At 38.8% G+C, this 16,396-nt stretch overlaps 1 protein-coding gene across 7 annotated transcripts in view; it reads right to left on the bottom strand.

Annotated features, from left to right (window-relative positions):
* Nucleotides 1-16,396, bottom strand: part of LOC100709376 (protein phosphatase 1 regulatory subunit 29) — a 284,542-nt gene that overhangs the window by 16,866 nt on the left and 251,280 nt on the right. For all 7 annotated transcript variants that reach the window (XM_019360318.2, XM_025907996.1, XM_025907997.1 and 4 more), the window contains 3 exons: nt 2,121-2,641; nt 1,477-1,626; nt 49-1,040 (listed from right to left, as the gene is read on the bottom strand). In XM_019360318.2, the coding sequence (XP_019215863.1) occupies nt 49-1,040; nt 1,477-1,626; nt 2,121-2,318 (1,340 nt within the window). In that variant the 5' untranslated portion in view covers nt 2,319-2,641. The remainder of the gene's footprint in view (nt 1-48; nt 1,041-1,476; nt 1,627-2,120; nt 2,642-16,396) is intronic.

Genomic DNA, 16,396 nt, shown 5'->3' with positions numbered 1-16,396 from the left:
TATTGTGATCCCCAAAACTTTGATTAACAAACATGCACTGTCTCATACCTCATCTCCAAAATTGTTTTCTTCACACTAATTGCTTTTTCCTTCTCTTCCTGGATGCGTCGGCGCCTCAGACAGTAATAGACAAATCCAAGAACAATGACCATGCCAAACAGACATCCCAGGATGGTCATGATGTAGTGGGTTGTTGTGGAGGGATTCGTTCGTTGGTCCAGTGGCCCAATAGGTTGTGTGGTAAAAGACAAACAGGTGTGGTTGTACTTTTGAGACTTCCTTACAGAAGCCACACAACAGGTGTAATTGGTCTGTGGTTTCAGCCCCTTCAAAATTATCGTAGCTTTGTTTGACTTGAGGGATATGTCCTCTTCAAGAGAAGTGTTGTTATACCGGGAGAGAACATACATCTTACTGTAGGGTTGTGGGATCTTGACTATTAGTGAAGCAGTGTACGGGGCGAGTGTTTGAACCCTCATAGAAATTTGAGGGTTATAGATAGGGTCAGCAGTGGATGAGGTGGTTGGCTGATGGTACACACCTTGGTCTTGGTCCAAACCCATCCCTGAGCCATCTTGATCTGGCATCTGAGAGGTCATCCCTGGAATTATCACACCATCACGACACATTGATAAAAGTATGTTCCGAGCATTTCTTCCATTTCCATACCCGGGGCTCAAGAGTGGATAACCAGTCATTTCTGGAGGTGTTTCACACTGGAGACGGTCATAGGTGTGGGTGACATTGTTAAACTCATCCAGCCAAGTGAGAAAACTGTAAAGCTCGCAGCCACAGTGGAACGGGTTTCCACCTAGTTCACATACTGTCAGCCTGCTGAGAACCGTTAAAGTAGATGGGTCAAGACGGGCCAACTTGTTGGAAGATAAGTCTAGGCTGTTGAGGCTGGGACACTCCCAGAAGGCATTGGTGGCAATGACCTCAATGAGGTTGTGTTGCAAGAAGAGGCACTGCATTCGACCCAGACCTCTCAACATGCCCTCAGTCAGGTTGGTTAGTTTGTTGTAGCCCAGCTGAAGAACCTGGGGCAAGGAGACAATCGGCTGTTAAAATATATGTTAATTTGTTCACCACATTTTTATTAATTGGATATTGTTTTTCTGTAGAGGATGTCAGAACACAGTTTAAGCTGAGAGAATTTGGCAACATTTTGCTGCATTATCTAACCAAGTGTTAAGACGAGTGTTTCAACCGGACAAACATCTGAAATGACAAACATCTGAAATATGCACAAGAAATTCAAGCATTCATTTGCTGTTAACACTTACATTTAACACGGTCTAAATGGGATTCATATTTAAAGACGTTACACATTTTCCATCCACTTTTGCAGGAATATAAGAGAACTTTCCAGAAGTCTTAAGAAACCGCTGTTATTTCCTTATGTACAGGTGAAGAAATAACATTTAAAAAAAGAGACAGACAAACGTAAAAGCAGTTTCACTTTTGGCTTCAGACCTGTAGGTTGGCCTGTCCAGCAAAGGCGCCATCTTCAATGTAGCTGATTTCATTCTTGGTTAGATTGAGGTCAGTAAGGTTTGTAAAGCGGTACATGGAGGTAAAGAGCACGGCCTTAAGTTTGTTCTCATTCAGCCTCAGGTCATGCACCTAAGAGAGACAAGACAACAGTTCACTTTACTTTAAGACAGAAGCATACTGGAACCTAAGTTTGTGCCTAATGAGAAATTTCCCCAGTTACACATCGCATCTAAATTTGCATTTAGGTAATCACAGCCCATTTGTAAGCTCCTGTACACTGCTTCTGAAACATCTAGATTATGTAGGTGTTTATGCTATCTCAGTTAGGTAAAATATCTTCATATTAAGTTGTCTTGTTTTAATCACTTACATTGGCAATTGTGCAGTGTTATGCCAACTAAAATATCTGTTGCTTTTATTGTAAGATGTCAGTGACATCATACATTACAATACCAACTATAGTTAGGGAACAGACATAAAACAGCCTTAACATTCACACAGTTTACAATGACCATTACACTGAGTGTAAGAACATTAGAGTCACTGTGTTTTAGTCAACATCATGCATGGAGGCACAGGTTCAGCAGAGGTTGCTACAGTGATAGAGTACAATTCATACTGACCGTGCTGTTGATGTGCTGGGGGATGGTCTCATATGGAGGTTGGTTCTGACTGCAGATAGCAAGCCAAACGTAACCTTTATCCCCCTCTATCAGCCAGCAATCCCCTTTCACTGTGCCAGACAGGTGGAGGAGCAACAGTGCAGGGAGCAGGAGAGAGAGACACAGGGCTGGAGAGAGAGGGGACAGTCTGCTGGCCATGGTTTGGATGTGTGAGTGCCACCTCAGTAGAAGGGTGGGGGGTCGGGGAAAGGATGGATAGAGCAGCAGTTCAAGTTCAACGCTGGAACCGATGCAAATCGGGAGGCAAGTTTAAATAGACAGAGCAGTCAATGTAAAGGCTTCCTTCTCAACAATTAGAGCTGAGGTTGCAGCATGGCAGCAAGTCCTGTCCCCATTTTAGGTGTTCCATGTCAAAGGGTTTTGGAGACTGTCAACCCAGCAGCTACTCATGGCCCCGGAAAACCGTATAACTCGACAGCACCGACGAGGACGTGCTCGCTCTCAGACGAAAGGTAGAATGCCTGTACAGCATAGACAGAAAGAGACAAGAAGGGAGAGAAAATTAACAGCGTTTATGGCAGAATGATTAAGAGCAGGCAGAAAATTCTAATGCAGTTCATATATCCCCAGACGGTTTGGAATTAACTGAGTGCAGGTCTTATTAAAGCATAGGAATAAAATAATTTTTTTTAAAAAGTATGACTCTAATACCCATGTTACCCAATCTTTTCAAGGTAATGCACCACAGTAATAAATCCATTAACTGCCATGATTACTCCATTAAGTCTTAATAAAGCCCAGAGAAATATAGTATTACTTTCCAAATGAAACCAGACTTTTTACGCTCTGTAATTACTCATAATCACGAACAGCGCTACAGTACAAGAAGCTGCAAGTTCTTCCATTTAGACATCATGATGGACTAATAAAAATGTAAATCGCCAAGAATATGAAAGCGACGCCGGTTGTCTGATGTGTTTTTGTCATTGTTTACAAGGCTCACCAGCTCGCAGCTGCAGTTCTATTAGTTTAACTCTAAGGTATATAATGAAACAATAACAATTTAATAGCTGAGGTTTTACACGGGTAAAAACAGAAAGATGGGCTAAGTGGAAAACAGAGAAGGGATGATGTAATTTGCATGTTTTAACAGGATGCTAGCTGACATTTAGCCATTTACCTTTCTCTGGGGATTAACCATGGTTTAGGCTCTAATCCAGCGTAAAATATTATGTATCTCATCAACACAGCAGCAACTCTTTTAATTATTTTTCAAAGTTTTGATTTCCTCCCAGGGAAAAGTTATCTAGCCAAAACATGAATGACAGCTAATTGATAGCGACAACAACTGTGAAATAGACCTTCTCTTGCTCAATTCCAAATACATTTCCCTTTGTCCTTTTTTAAAACTTATATTTATTTATGTCTTTAGGTTGTCTCAAGTAGATGAAGAGAATCTGATGTGTCTCAAGGAAGTGAAGCACTGACACGGTGTAAACCAGGAGAAACAGAAGAGAGATTTGGGTGCTCCTGTTCAAGTGACCCGTTTGTAATAATCTGTTCTTCCCTCCTTTTCTTTCTCATCATCTGTCTCTTTGCACATCTTAGTTAGCCTCACAGTCATCATTTCTGCCACAAAGAGGCCTCCCTTCAAATTATTCTGTGAAATTGATATTGACATTTCAATTCCTCCACCAGAGGCCCTTAACCTGCGTTTGACCCAGACTTGCTGTCATCCTCATGAGTGCATGAAACACACAAAAGGAAACAAAAAAAAAGCAATTTACAACTTAACTGCTGCGAAACAACAGCTAGTTATCCCTATTCAACAGGGTAATTATGAAAGTCATTCATTAATCATCTGTTATGTATTGGACTTTGAAGTTGCCTGATTTCAGTGATTGTGCGTGTGTGTGTATGCGAGCCTTACTTCATTGCATGAAAAGATGCAACTAAAGTGAATTATTCATCAAACAACGATTTGGACATTGATCATCATGCCATGCTGACACTGACACAGATTCTCATCCTTCTTCTTTCATCCCGTTCCTGAACTGCTTCCCTCTTCGTTCTTTGAAAACACCTCCAAGGCTGGTAATACGATGTAGTGACACAATTCTGATCTTCTTTTTCCTCTTAGGTTTCAATGGAATGGACCGACAAAGCCTCTGGCTCAATTCTGCAGTTTCAGAAGATTTCAGAAGCTAGAAAAATAATTTTTAATAATTAAAAAAAAAAACTGAGTGTGTCATGCTTGTGATTACCGCAAGGCTGTTTTTCCCCCGTTGGGAACTCATATTCACATCATATCTGATACAACATGACTGGTAGCCTGACGTGATATTTACTGTGCTGAAAAACATGAAAGTGGAGTCAGTCAGGACCCACTTGAAAGCTAGTTGTTTACTGCAGAGCCCCGTCCCAACAACTTCGATCACCACAGTATTTTTAATTTACAATGCTGTAATGATCATGACCACACTAGTCCATTCTGTCTTATCGTCCGGTTTAGTCTCGTGTCTCTCCCTCCATCTCTGCCTATAACCGAATTTGCTGTTATCTGACTTCCTGTATCTTTTCTGCCCAGCTTTTTCTCCTGTCTGCTTTGTTTTTAAGCCTGCTTATCTCTGCTGCCTTTCAGCTAGAAATACAAATGAATATACTTCATCACCAAAACATAACCTGACACCTTTTGTGCGCTATCGCCTCCCCTCCTCACTGCTTGCATGATATTCATGCCATCAGTTTTATTTTAACAAGAAAACAAAGGGAGCAACAGCCTTGTTTCCCACCTTCTTCTCTTCTTCAAACAAGGCTCTCATTGTTTTTAATTACTGTCCATGAGAGCTGAGCTTTAATTAGAGTTTTGTATCTGACAAACAGAATTAATGATGTCAGGTCACCAAGAAAATGGAAATTACATGAAGACCACGTTTTTCAGTGGTAGAAGCTGTGCTGTCTGACGTTTCTGAGCCTGTGAATATGAACAACCTGTAACAAAGACAGACTCCAAGAGCTAACCAGCTTTTTAAAATTAATGTCATTTATATATATATTTATTTATTAATTGTTTGAGTATCACGTTGACCATAAATCTGTGGACTTTGATGGGAGGCTGGGCTGATAGAAGACCAGCATGCTAAGCTAGTAACTTGCTACTACATTCTGTCTAGCGCGCTACTAGCTTGTCTTAGCTTTAAGTGCTCTAAGATCAGTAAAAACCTGTGTGTTATTATACATATATGGATATCACACACACACACACACACACACACACACACACACACATATATATATATACATATATATATATATTGAAAAAGGCCCATATAAGCTTGGTCCCTTAACTTTCAGTAGCTGTTGAAAGGATTAAGATTTGATATACCAATGGTCAGAAATACCATTATTACTTTAGTATTACTTCAACACAAAGTCACGGGTGACGCGGGACCAGTGCTGGCCAATCAGCTGAAAGGAAGAAATATCTGGTCAAAATTTATACTTGCAAGTTGAAACTCAAACGCAAGTGAGGGAACTTGAGAGCAGAGTTTTACACGTAGGTTTTTTGCTTTGTATCTGTAAACAGACCTTAACCAAAAAAATTATTTTTTACAAATACAAATCATTTTTACACGCACACAAATTCTCATTTACGGATGCACAAACATAACATTTTCAGATATTTTGGTTTGCAAGGTTACAAAACTGATTTACAAGTACAAACTATATTGATGCCCGCAAGTTAGGACATAGTCAAGTCCTAACTTACCAGCCAGTTCAACAGGTCAAGACTGCACCAAGCATTGTTTGGTGGACAGACTGTCTCAAGGTTAACCTTCATTTTTCAAATGTATCTTGAATCCACTTAATAGACAGACAGCGCCAGTTATCCAAGTTCGACGGTCCTCAAGCCTTTAAAATCAGCAGAGATGTTTTTCATTATATTTTGCTACGTTATATATTTTTTTAAATTCTTGTTTTTTTGCTTTCTTACGTTTAAGTCATCATTTGTCTTAATTTGTGCTGTGAAAATATATCAGTTTTTGTTCTTTTATAAAATTCTGCAAAAAATAAAAATAAAATTATTAATTAATTCAAAATAACTTAAACCCCAACGCGTTAATCAAGGACTTAAGTTATTTTTAATTTATTTACTTTTTTTTTTTTTTAAGATATGTGTTCTTCACAGGATAGCAACACTCCAAATATGTAATGTTATAGGATATAATGCATTATTGTACAATGCATGTAAAGAGAATATAAATAATTCAGGACAAACCTGGTACTACAGAGTGCAACATCAGAGTAAAGAGCAGGCAGCATACACAGTCAACCAATCAGAGGGAAGTTGGTTTAGGAGGAGGAAGGGAGATAAATTAGCTGGTTTGAGACGGTGGATGGGCTGGATTTTGGATTAGATTAAAGGTTGGATAAGCACTGCTTCACATATTGACATCTTAAATTCTAAGTTGATACAATGTTTTCACAGTTTGGTCTGTGTGTTGGTGAATTTTTCACTGAATTCTTTTTCTGGTCTGCGTGTTTTGCATGACTTTAGGAGAGGACAAAGAAAAACAGGTTCAGAAAATCAATCACCAACCAAGCAGCCACAGTTGAGGAGAGAACGGTAATAAGAAAGACATGTACCCTGCACAGCTACCCTGCATATCAGGTCATCCCACCGAGTGAGAAAGAAAGAAAAGCAGATTTACAGGAGAGAAGTGACAGCACAGATAGAAGGAAACACTGCTGAATGCAAATACTGATTTTTTTCAGTGTTTCACAAATCAAACTAAGCATGGCCATTAATTCAGAAAATCAGTAATCCACAAGTCAAACAGTCCAAATATCAGCTAGTTAGCTTCTTAGGGTGACAACCGTCCTGAAGGCCCAGCACTGATCCAGTAACCCAGCAAGTCAGTCCAACAGCAGATCAATGCACAAACCCACCAGCCAGCTGGTCAAGTAGTCAAGTCTTCCCAGTCAGGTACTAAGAATGGGAAACACCATAGAGGCAGAACAGAGAATTAGGCCTATTAACACCATCTGTGAATCCTAACCTGTTTTACATTCAAAAGCTGCAGCAGTGTTTCTCACTTCTTTCTCATCTTTCCTTTCAACATTCTTGAAGCTGCTGCACTGTTATTCATGTTCATCCCCTTTCATGTCTACTTCGTTTTTCTGAACTTCATTTTATTTCAGAATTGATTTTCTTCTGTTGCTTTCTAACTTTTCCTTTGTTCTAATAGCTTTCTCATTTCCTGCAGCATAGCCATGTTCAAAAGTAATTGGACAATTGACTGATAAAAAGTTGCATGGCCAGGTGAGTCCTGTTGCTTCATTATTTCATGGCAAATTAAGCAGATAAAAGACCTGAAGTTGATTTCAAGAGTTCAAATTGCATCAGTAAATTCTCCAATTACCTTTGAGCCTCTGAAAATGGGGAATTAAGTCTAAAATGGCCGTAATTCCTAAACAATAAATGCAATTGTTGCAATTTAATTAAAACTGGAAGTCTGCTCTTTAAACACATCTTGCTGTACAGATGCAAAATTACCACAAACAGGTGCCATTATCCAAAAATTTATGGACTCAATCCTAATGATTTTTAAAAACAATAGCAACTTGAGCCACTGTTATCCACCCTTAGCCTTTCAACACATTTCCAGCCAAGTCCATTCCTGTGCACTGAAATCTCACTCGCGTTTGTTCACACTGTATGTTACATCTGTTGCTACATAGACACAATCCCACAGGAAGAGTAGACCAGAGTGGAAGTTTTATCTGCTTAGTGCTTTCAGCCTCTTGCTATGTTCTGTTAAAGCTGGGAGGATTTTGCCAGTTTAAACAGTTATAAAAGCAGAGCTGCACAGGACATCAGTGATGATTTATGTTACTGATCAGTGTGATGTTAGCAACAACAATGCACAGGATTCAGCTTAAAATTCTTTGTCTTGTTTAAAAATGACTCCCCCTCTTCTTCACTCTGTTCCCTCATATAAAAAAACCAAACATTTTTTTTAAAGGATCTTGACTTTCATTTGTTATTTTTTATGATTCTTGATCTAATTACGTGAGAAATTGCAATAATTCTTATTGCAATTTTTTGCAAAACCCCAGCTGAGTTCAATTTTCTTGCTTACTGAATCAAGAGGTCACTTAAAGAGAACCTGTGTGACAAAGTGAAGTAGGTTAAAAGACCTGATAAAGCAACAGATCATTACACAATCTAAAAAAACAGCTCAGGAATGGCTGATAGTTGCCAATTACTTTGTTTCTAAGACTCTGGGACTCCAGCGAACCAAAGTGAGAGCCATTATCCACTGAAGGGGAAAACTTGAAACAGAGCTGAACCTTCTCAACAGTGACACTTGCAAACATGGTGGTGGTAGTGTGATGGCCTGATCTGGATGACTTGCTGTAACTGATGGAACTATGAACTTTGCTCTCTACCAGAAAATCATGAAAGAGACTGTCAGTTCATACCCTGAAGCTCAAGCAAACTCAGGTCAGCAACAAGTCCACATCTGAATGATTAAAAAAGACAAAAACAAAATTAAGATTTTAGAGAGGCCTAGTCAAGGTCCAGGCTTGAATCACGTAGAGATCCTTTGTCATGACCTTCAACAGGCTGTTCATGCTTGAAAACATTAAATCTGTTACTCTGTATCTGAATTAAAACAACTGTCTAAACAATAATGGCCCAGAATTCCTTCACTTGTGAAAGACTCATTGCCAGTTATTGCAAATGCAAAATTGCATTTAAAATGTAGTTCCAGTGAATTCATTTTTAAAGTCACTGAACAGACTATTAAACATCAGCAATTTCCTGTCCACCTAATTGGCATATCCACTCAAAATGTGACAGATTTACACAAGCTCTACTCAGTGACTCCCTGAATTTCATAGAACAACTTTGATCCATCACCAAACACCAGTAACGAATGTTTCGTTTTGGGTGATTTTATCTTTGCGCTCAGATGGCAGGAGGTCTGAGCTCTTTAGACCATCAGTGCCAGGCTGCAGTTTCTAAAGCTGACTTCATTCTTAATCTGACATATGGATGTTGTTTAGTTGTTGATTAGCATGGCTCTAGTGACAGTCTGTTCCAGACTGATGTACGATGAAACTCAGCTACGCTTAATGGTGCTCTCATTAACTTAACCCATGAGCATGCCTGAGGCTATTCGCCTCAATAAGTTGAGTGATTGCAGGAGTGAGAGAGCACTCTGCAGGATGGGCCTACATCATTCTACTTTTACAGTGTGTGTGTTCTTTTACTTGTGCCTTTGTGAGGACATAATGAGCTTAAGAACCTAAAGCTGAGGATACACTTTGGAAGGCATACTGTATCTTAGCCAGTCCTAATTGATTTCATTACTACCTTACTTCCAATAACTTTCTGTCATGAAAGTTAGAACCGACCACAAGCTATGATTTGTCAGCAGTAGGCTGCTGTGGCTGTTGGCCAAGTCACAATAAGACTTAATCACTACGATCATCTAATCTGACATGGTAATTATCTCCCAATTAAAAACTAATAATAATAAAAAATAAAAATTCCAGCGTGACTCTGTTAGAATGGTTATAAATTTGGCTTTCATTCATCTTGAATAAATCTTCAGTTGGTAAAATACCAAAGCTTTTGACTTAGTAATAAGAAATTTTTCTAAATACTCAGTTTCAAGGTATCCTATGGTGAGTTTTGCACCCTTAAAAGATGACTAGCTTTGCACAAATGATAGCACATACAGTTGCTTAAGGCTTTTTCACCCTTACTTGTTAAACATACCACATATTTTCCAGTAATTAGCTTTGTCTCTTGAAAAAGCCTCCCCCATTCCTTTGTTTTTAATCTTTCCTTCTAATTCTAATTCCCAGCTAATCACATATTGACACTTTTTTGGGAACCCCTTTCATATTTGGCATATCATTTTTGGTTGCACAGGAATACCTCTTAAAGTTAATTTCTTATGGCAGGTGGTGTGGCAGACTATAACACGTGCAAACATTTGACCTTCAACTAGAAGACAAATGTTAAACATTTTTTCGATTTATTTTGGTTTTTGAGTTTTCCAGTGAGTGAAAATGTCTGACCAAGTATCAACGTTCAACAACTTGGGAGTGAATACAGGCCGACCTTTGTTTTGCTCTTCTCACTGACGAGTTACTAGGGCGACTTGTCTAAATGTTATTTGTAGAGAACCATGTAGGTGGTTGCACTGAGATTCATGTTTCTTCAGCTAACATAAGCTAATAACATTATTCAGTGCGACAGTGTAGACAAGCGATCTCCAACCTTTTTGCGCCACGGACCGGTTTATGTCTGACAATATTTTCACGGACCAACCTTTAAGGTGTCGCGGATAAATACAACAAAATAAAACCAAAAAAGGAATATTTATTCATAACACACGGGAAAAGACCCAGGGAAACTTAGTTAATGATAAAAACGATTTAAAAAAAGAAAACCGATAAAAATGCTGAAAACCATAAATTTCACACCTGAGCCTCAGCTGTCCCGGCCCCGTACCAAACGCCTCAAGGACCGGTATTGGAGGGGACCGCTGGTGTAGACAAAAATCAGTAGTTACCAGTAATGCCTTTTTTTGTGGGTTTCTGTACTTGGTTGTACAGTACACAACTTTGTGTATGTGAATGTCTACTATACTTTGTGTCTTAATTATTTAGGAACACAGGCAGAGGTGACCTTCAGCTCTACTCAGCAGGTATGTTGAAGTAATAGTCCTCTATGGGAGCGGCATTTGCTACACTTGCAGGGGGACAGCGAGGGGAAAAAGGGATTGAGATAGAAGGAAATAAAGAGCAAGTGTTAGAAAAAAAGGATTTTACAGTACATGAGAAGAAAGGATAGATGAGGGTTTGAGGAATAAATTATGTCCACAGTTTTAATTCTTCAAGTCATTTAAGTCCTTCCAACAGGTTAAGCCTACTGTGGTTTGGATGCCTTTTGACCGTTATATGAGAATGAGAATGGGGACAGTGTGATATAGTGAAGATCAGTAGAATAGTTTTTAACATTTACTGGCCAAAGTGATGATAATCAACAGATTACTTCCTGGTCAGTCCAAGGAAGCAAGAATGAGTGTCTGTAAAATTACTGTAACAGCTGATTGTCAGTGACTCCTGGAACCTTTTTAAAGTTATGCTTACTGTGTTAAGTCACCAAAGTCGCTCAGTGAAAAGTAATGGAAAGGGTTAGAAAAATATAATGATATGGGTTAAAATACACTTTTTTGGTTGCCATGGTGATTTTATGCAAAGGTGAGACATTTTTCATGCTCTTACATCATCACAAGAGGTTGCCTACTTTATGCAAAATGCAAGTATTGTCATTTTTCTGGTGAGGCTGCTTTAAACTGGTACATCAGTCATACCAGAAGGACAAATGGTTGCACATATGCACACATTCACACATAGAAGCTATCCAGCATGAGAGCATTAGTAATCTTTTTTTCTTTGTTGGCAGATAGCTCAGTGCCCAGTCCTGTGAGGAGTAGTTTTCTGAGTATATTGAAATGTTGCACAGCTCGGTGTTGAGATATTGTGAAAAATGAAAATTGTTATTTTTGGTCGCTGCCAATTTTGAGGGCACACAATTCCAAATTAAAAACAAAAAATACAGATTACATCTGACAACTTTGTGGTAGCAGACAGTGGAAAAATTCTTAGTCATTCTTTCATTTAAATACATAAAACAGTATAAAATGCTGACCAGAGAACTTTGTCTTATTTGGATACAAAAACGTCCAGGAATAACCTTTCAAAAAGAAAAAAAAACAGCCTCAGTCATTTCAGCTCTCACATATTCGAATGACAAAAACACACTGGCAGCTGTAGAAAATATGACACTTGACAATCAGACAAAAACAAAGGAAATACTGTCGATTATGATGTCACACAGCACCTGGACCCTGGATCATCTGCCACAAAAGTCCAATTTTTTCCCCTTTTTTGAGGCGATGAAAAATATATGCAAAGGAACTAGAACCAATGCATTTTGTATAATTTTAATTAGACAAGCTTAATAAAGTCTTTAAATTATGGCAAACACCTTGATTGCTGAAAACCTCAACGTGGACACAGTTGTTTTCTGGTAGACTGGTCCCCAGGATAATAAATGTGGAAAGTTCTCCGTGAACTGCGATTTCTTATTACAACATGGCAACTTCAACATGGGAACACAAATTATACTTCATGTACTGACTTGATTATTTCTATTATCCTGTATTTGTCTTGTTTCAATGAGATAAACATGTCTTTTCAAAGACTGAACTGGTCAACACAAACACGAAAGCTCAACTGGTGCACATTACAAATAGGTAATGCCCAAATCATATGCAATAAAAGATCAAGTGATAAAAGCCTTGAGATATCTCAACCTACATGAACTTCTTCCCAATGACAGCTGGGATATGCTTCAGCACCAACCCTGAAACAGCCATGCAAAAATGGATGGATGAATAGCTGGTCTAATGATGCAGTTAGACTGCAGAACAACAAGACAAAATATTCCACCATGTCTCCAAGGTCTGCTCCATTGTAACATGACTACCTGTTCTGTAAGTAACTTGTTCTGTCAATTGTAGCTGGCACCTGTCAACATGCCAACAAAAACACCAATTTAAACGAAGTGCTTGCCCTGTGAACTCAACATCTACTCAACATCATAAATCAAGCTGCCCAGGAATCGAAGTAATGGCTTTCTGTCACAAAACCCCACAACCACAGATAACAGTCAAAGTCATTGAGTTGTGCACACATATAATCAAAGCGGCAGGTGCGTGCAAAGCTAGATATACAGTTCCACTCCTTCATACACGCAAAGCACATGGTGCACAGAAGGCACATGGAGATGTAATGGGAGGCACTTAGACACAGAGGGGTGCATGGAGATAACCATCAGTCACTGTAATTGCATTTAAACAGACTGAGGTGTCTCGCTAAATGTACGACACTGACAAATATAAACACATCATTCTTCACAACTGCATTCGTCGGAGATACATTAAAATGACAGGAAAGGAGACAGTGCTTGGGAAGCATAGGAAGGAAGTTGAGGTGTTGTGTGACTTCTAACCTTTTTTTAATCTATTTTTTATCACTTGGTATACATGGTGCTTTGATGGAAGACCTTTCCTTTGAAGATGGCCAACACCTGTTCTTGAGTTCTTTTTTTGTAAGAACTGGATGACTAAAAACATTTCAGCAACAGAAATGTAGTTGTATTAAATGTATTCTTCCTTTAGCTTTCATGATTTCAAGTTTGGAATTTTCACTAATAAATCAAAAGCTATTGTAGCAACAATGGCTACTGATAAATGTTTACACAGCTTGCAAAGCTAGTATAAATGCTTTGATGCATCCATCCATTCAGGGTTGCTGGAGCCTATCCCAGCTGTATTAGGGTAAGAGGCAGGGTACACCCCGCACAAGTCACCAGTCGTTCACATAGAGACAGACAACCATTCACACCTATGGGCAATTTAGAATCATCAATTAACCTGGACCCTGAACAGATGATAGAATTGAACTCTGGACCTTCTTGCAGTGAGGCAACAGTGCTAATCACTGCACAACCACACTGCCCTGCTTCAACCTGTTCTTACCTTTGATTTTGTAGTTGTTTTTGTGATGTATTATGGTACTTAGCCTCATCTTCTTGGCATTTTAGAATAAAGCCTTCACCGGTGCCAGCAGGAGAGCCTTTATTTGCAATGTATTGGCTCCTGCGAAACGCTAATCAATTTTGTTACACAGTGCAGAAAATATCTTTACTTTGACTGGTTTATGTTTTACAACCTGCTGTACACACATAGGGAATGCTCATAAATGAGCTTTGTAACATGAATGGACTTTTAAGGACTCTCTGTTTGCCCTTCACTTTCATCTGGTTGTAAAATGCGTTATTTTCTTTTGAGTCTCTGACCGAGCATTTGGCTTTTTTTTTCTTCCCTCATTTCATGCTAGTAAACTGGCCAAGAAAAAAAACTAAATATTTTGGCTGAAAATATTCCAGTGTTGAATATATATTGATCACCTTCCTGTTTGATGATAGAGTTGCTTTTAACAGTCTTCCCTCTAACACTTTAGCAGATCTAAAAGCAGCCTGAGTTTGAGCATGAAAGGTTAGATGAGTAAAGGGGAAAGTTAGTTCTGAAGAAAAAATAAAAAACAGTCGAGCAATGGTAACACCAGGGAGCCCTGTTTTGACCTGCATTACATGACAGTGCTTTGTTGTTGTTGTTAAGGCAGCCCTTTTCCTTCCCCTCACGAGTCCATTCAAGCTGACCTTGAGCACGGCACCAACTGTGCTGGAAGATAGGGTAACACTTTTGAATTACTGTAACTAGATGAAATGTTTTGCTGAAAAAGAGTCAGATTTCAGTGGTATTCACTGGAAAGAGTGAATATAAATCAGCATACACATAATGCAGCATGCTGCAGTCCATGACTTGATTTCAAATGATTTAGCAGCTTGATGAAATGGTTCATGTATACATGTGCATCCATGTGAGAGAGAGATAAGCAGATAAACAGACAGAGATTAAGAGAGACAAATAGAGAGGAGTCACAACGCCTACCGAAGACTGGAACGAGAAACCCAATGTGACCTAAAAAAAAGAGAGATAAAAATAAAAATCCACCAAGACACACAGAGTGCATCAGATGAAAGCTGTGCTGTGAGCCCTGGTGTTTCTAGGAGTGTGTTTGGTACACTGAGGGCACTGACAGCCCTCGCTGAGATGCTGCTTTCTGTCAGATTCCCGTCTGCGACAGCACAGACAGAATTATGAATGCTGGACTATCTGTTTCACAGATAGTGAAATTCTGACTGACACTCTTGACAATCCAGCAAGTTTTGAATGATAATATTTACATATGGGTTATATCTTCTGTGTCAAACATGGATCAGGTGTTTGGAGGTGACCGTCTACAGGCACCCAAACACCTTCTCAAGTCCCCCCTTTTTGTTTTACTTTTCTATTCATGTAGACAGCTTTAACACATTTAAAGTGCATATTAAAAAGCTGTATTTTAGCTTTAAGAAAAATCGAAAAGTTTGGTGTGTTGTGAAATGTGAAAATCAGGTCATGGTCTTCACTAAAGGTTTCCTGCTGATTCACTGCTATTAAATGCTGTGTGTCCGCTTTGCTTTTCTTTCTTTTCTTTTCTTTTTTAATTTTGAAATGTATTTATTTACGACATATCCAGGCATAGTGGATTGAAGAATTTCCATCAGCAACATCTGAAAGATTACTCAGGCTTTTTCCCTGCCAAAGCTTTAACTACATTTTTAATGTCATATAAAAAAATGCTTCATTTGTACTTAAAAACAGCTGGGCCAGTATTTCGAATCTTATCCTAGAAGTACCCCGAAGGTTGTTCACTGTGTATGATGGCCATGTTTTACAGATTGAGTTACTGACCGATAAAATAATGGATTCTAGTAGAGTTGAATATTTTGTTTTACTGGTTTGGATGTGACGGATAGGCAGTTCTGTAGCATTTAATTTAGCTTTCTGACTCAAGAATTCACCAGAGTGACATGAGACAGGTCACATTTAGTCTGGTCTTATGACCATTTCATGAAACAGTGATAACCCATTCACCTATTATCTTCTGCTTATCCCAGTCTAAAGACTAAGTGCATGTCTTTGGGGAGATGTTAGAGTACCCAGAGAGAACTCAGCATCCAAACTCCACACAGAAAGGCCTTGGCCAGATTGTAGATTCGAACTGAGGACCAAATGTGCTAACAGCTGCACCACCATTCTCCACCATTCACCATGAACAACAATGTCATGAACATAGATGGAATAAAAAACTGTGGGACTGTAGAAAAAGAGAGACAGTCATACGGAGCATCTGCATATTTCAAAAAAACAAATTTTAAGCTTTTCAAACTGACTTTAAGAACAGTTCATAAGCCAAAAATAATAAAAGCTGCTGGCAAAACACTACTTATAACTGAGCACTGGTGATGAAAGTCATGAAACAACAGATGGGCAGCACAAGATGAAAGAAAAAGAACTGAATGTTATGGGAATATATGGCAAACTTTTTAATGAAGCAGATTGCATCTGTCATATATTACTCCACTGCTTAAACCTTTCATGGATAATTGTTAAAACAAACAAACCAAATACATATCCGCCTGTGCACAGTGAAATGGGAAATCTCTAATGAAGTATTTTTAGCATTAGGTAAAAAGCTAAAGTTGCACTCTGTGAACACGTAATGAATATCTGTAG

The sequence above is a fragment of the Oreochromis niloticus genome, linkage group LG6, assembly GCF_001858045.2.
Source record: "Oreochromis niloticus isolate F11D_XX linkage group LG6, O_niloticus_UMD_NMBU, whole genome shotgun sequence".
NCBI lineage: Eukaryota > Metazoa > Chordata > Actinopteri > Cichliformes > Cichlidae > Oreochromis > Oreochromis niloticus.
This window is presented reverse-complemented; position numbering and strand designations above follow the sequence as displayed.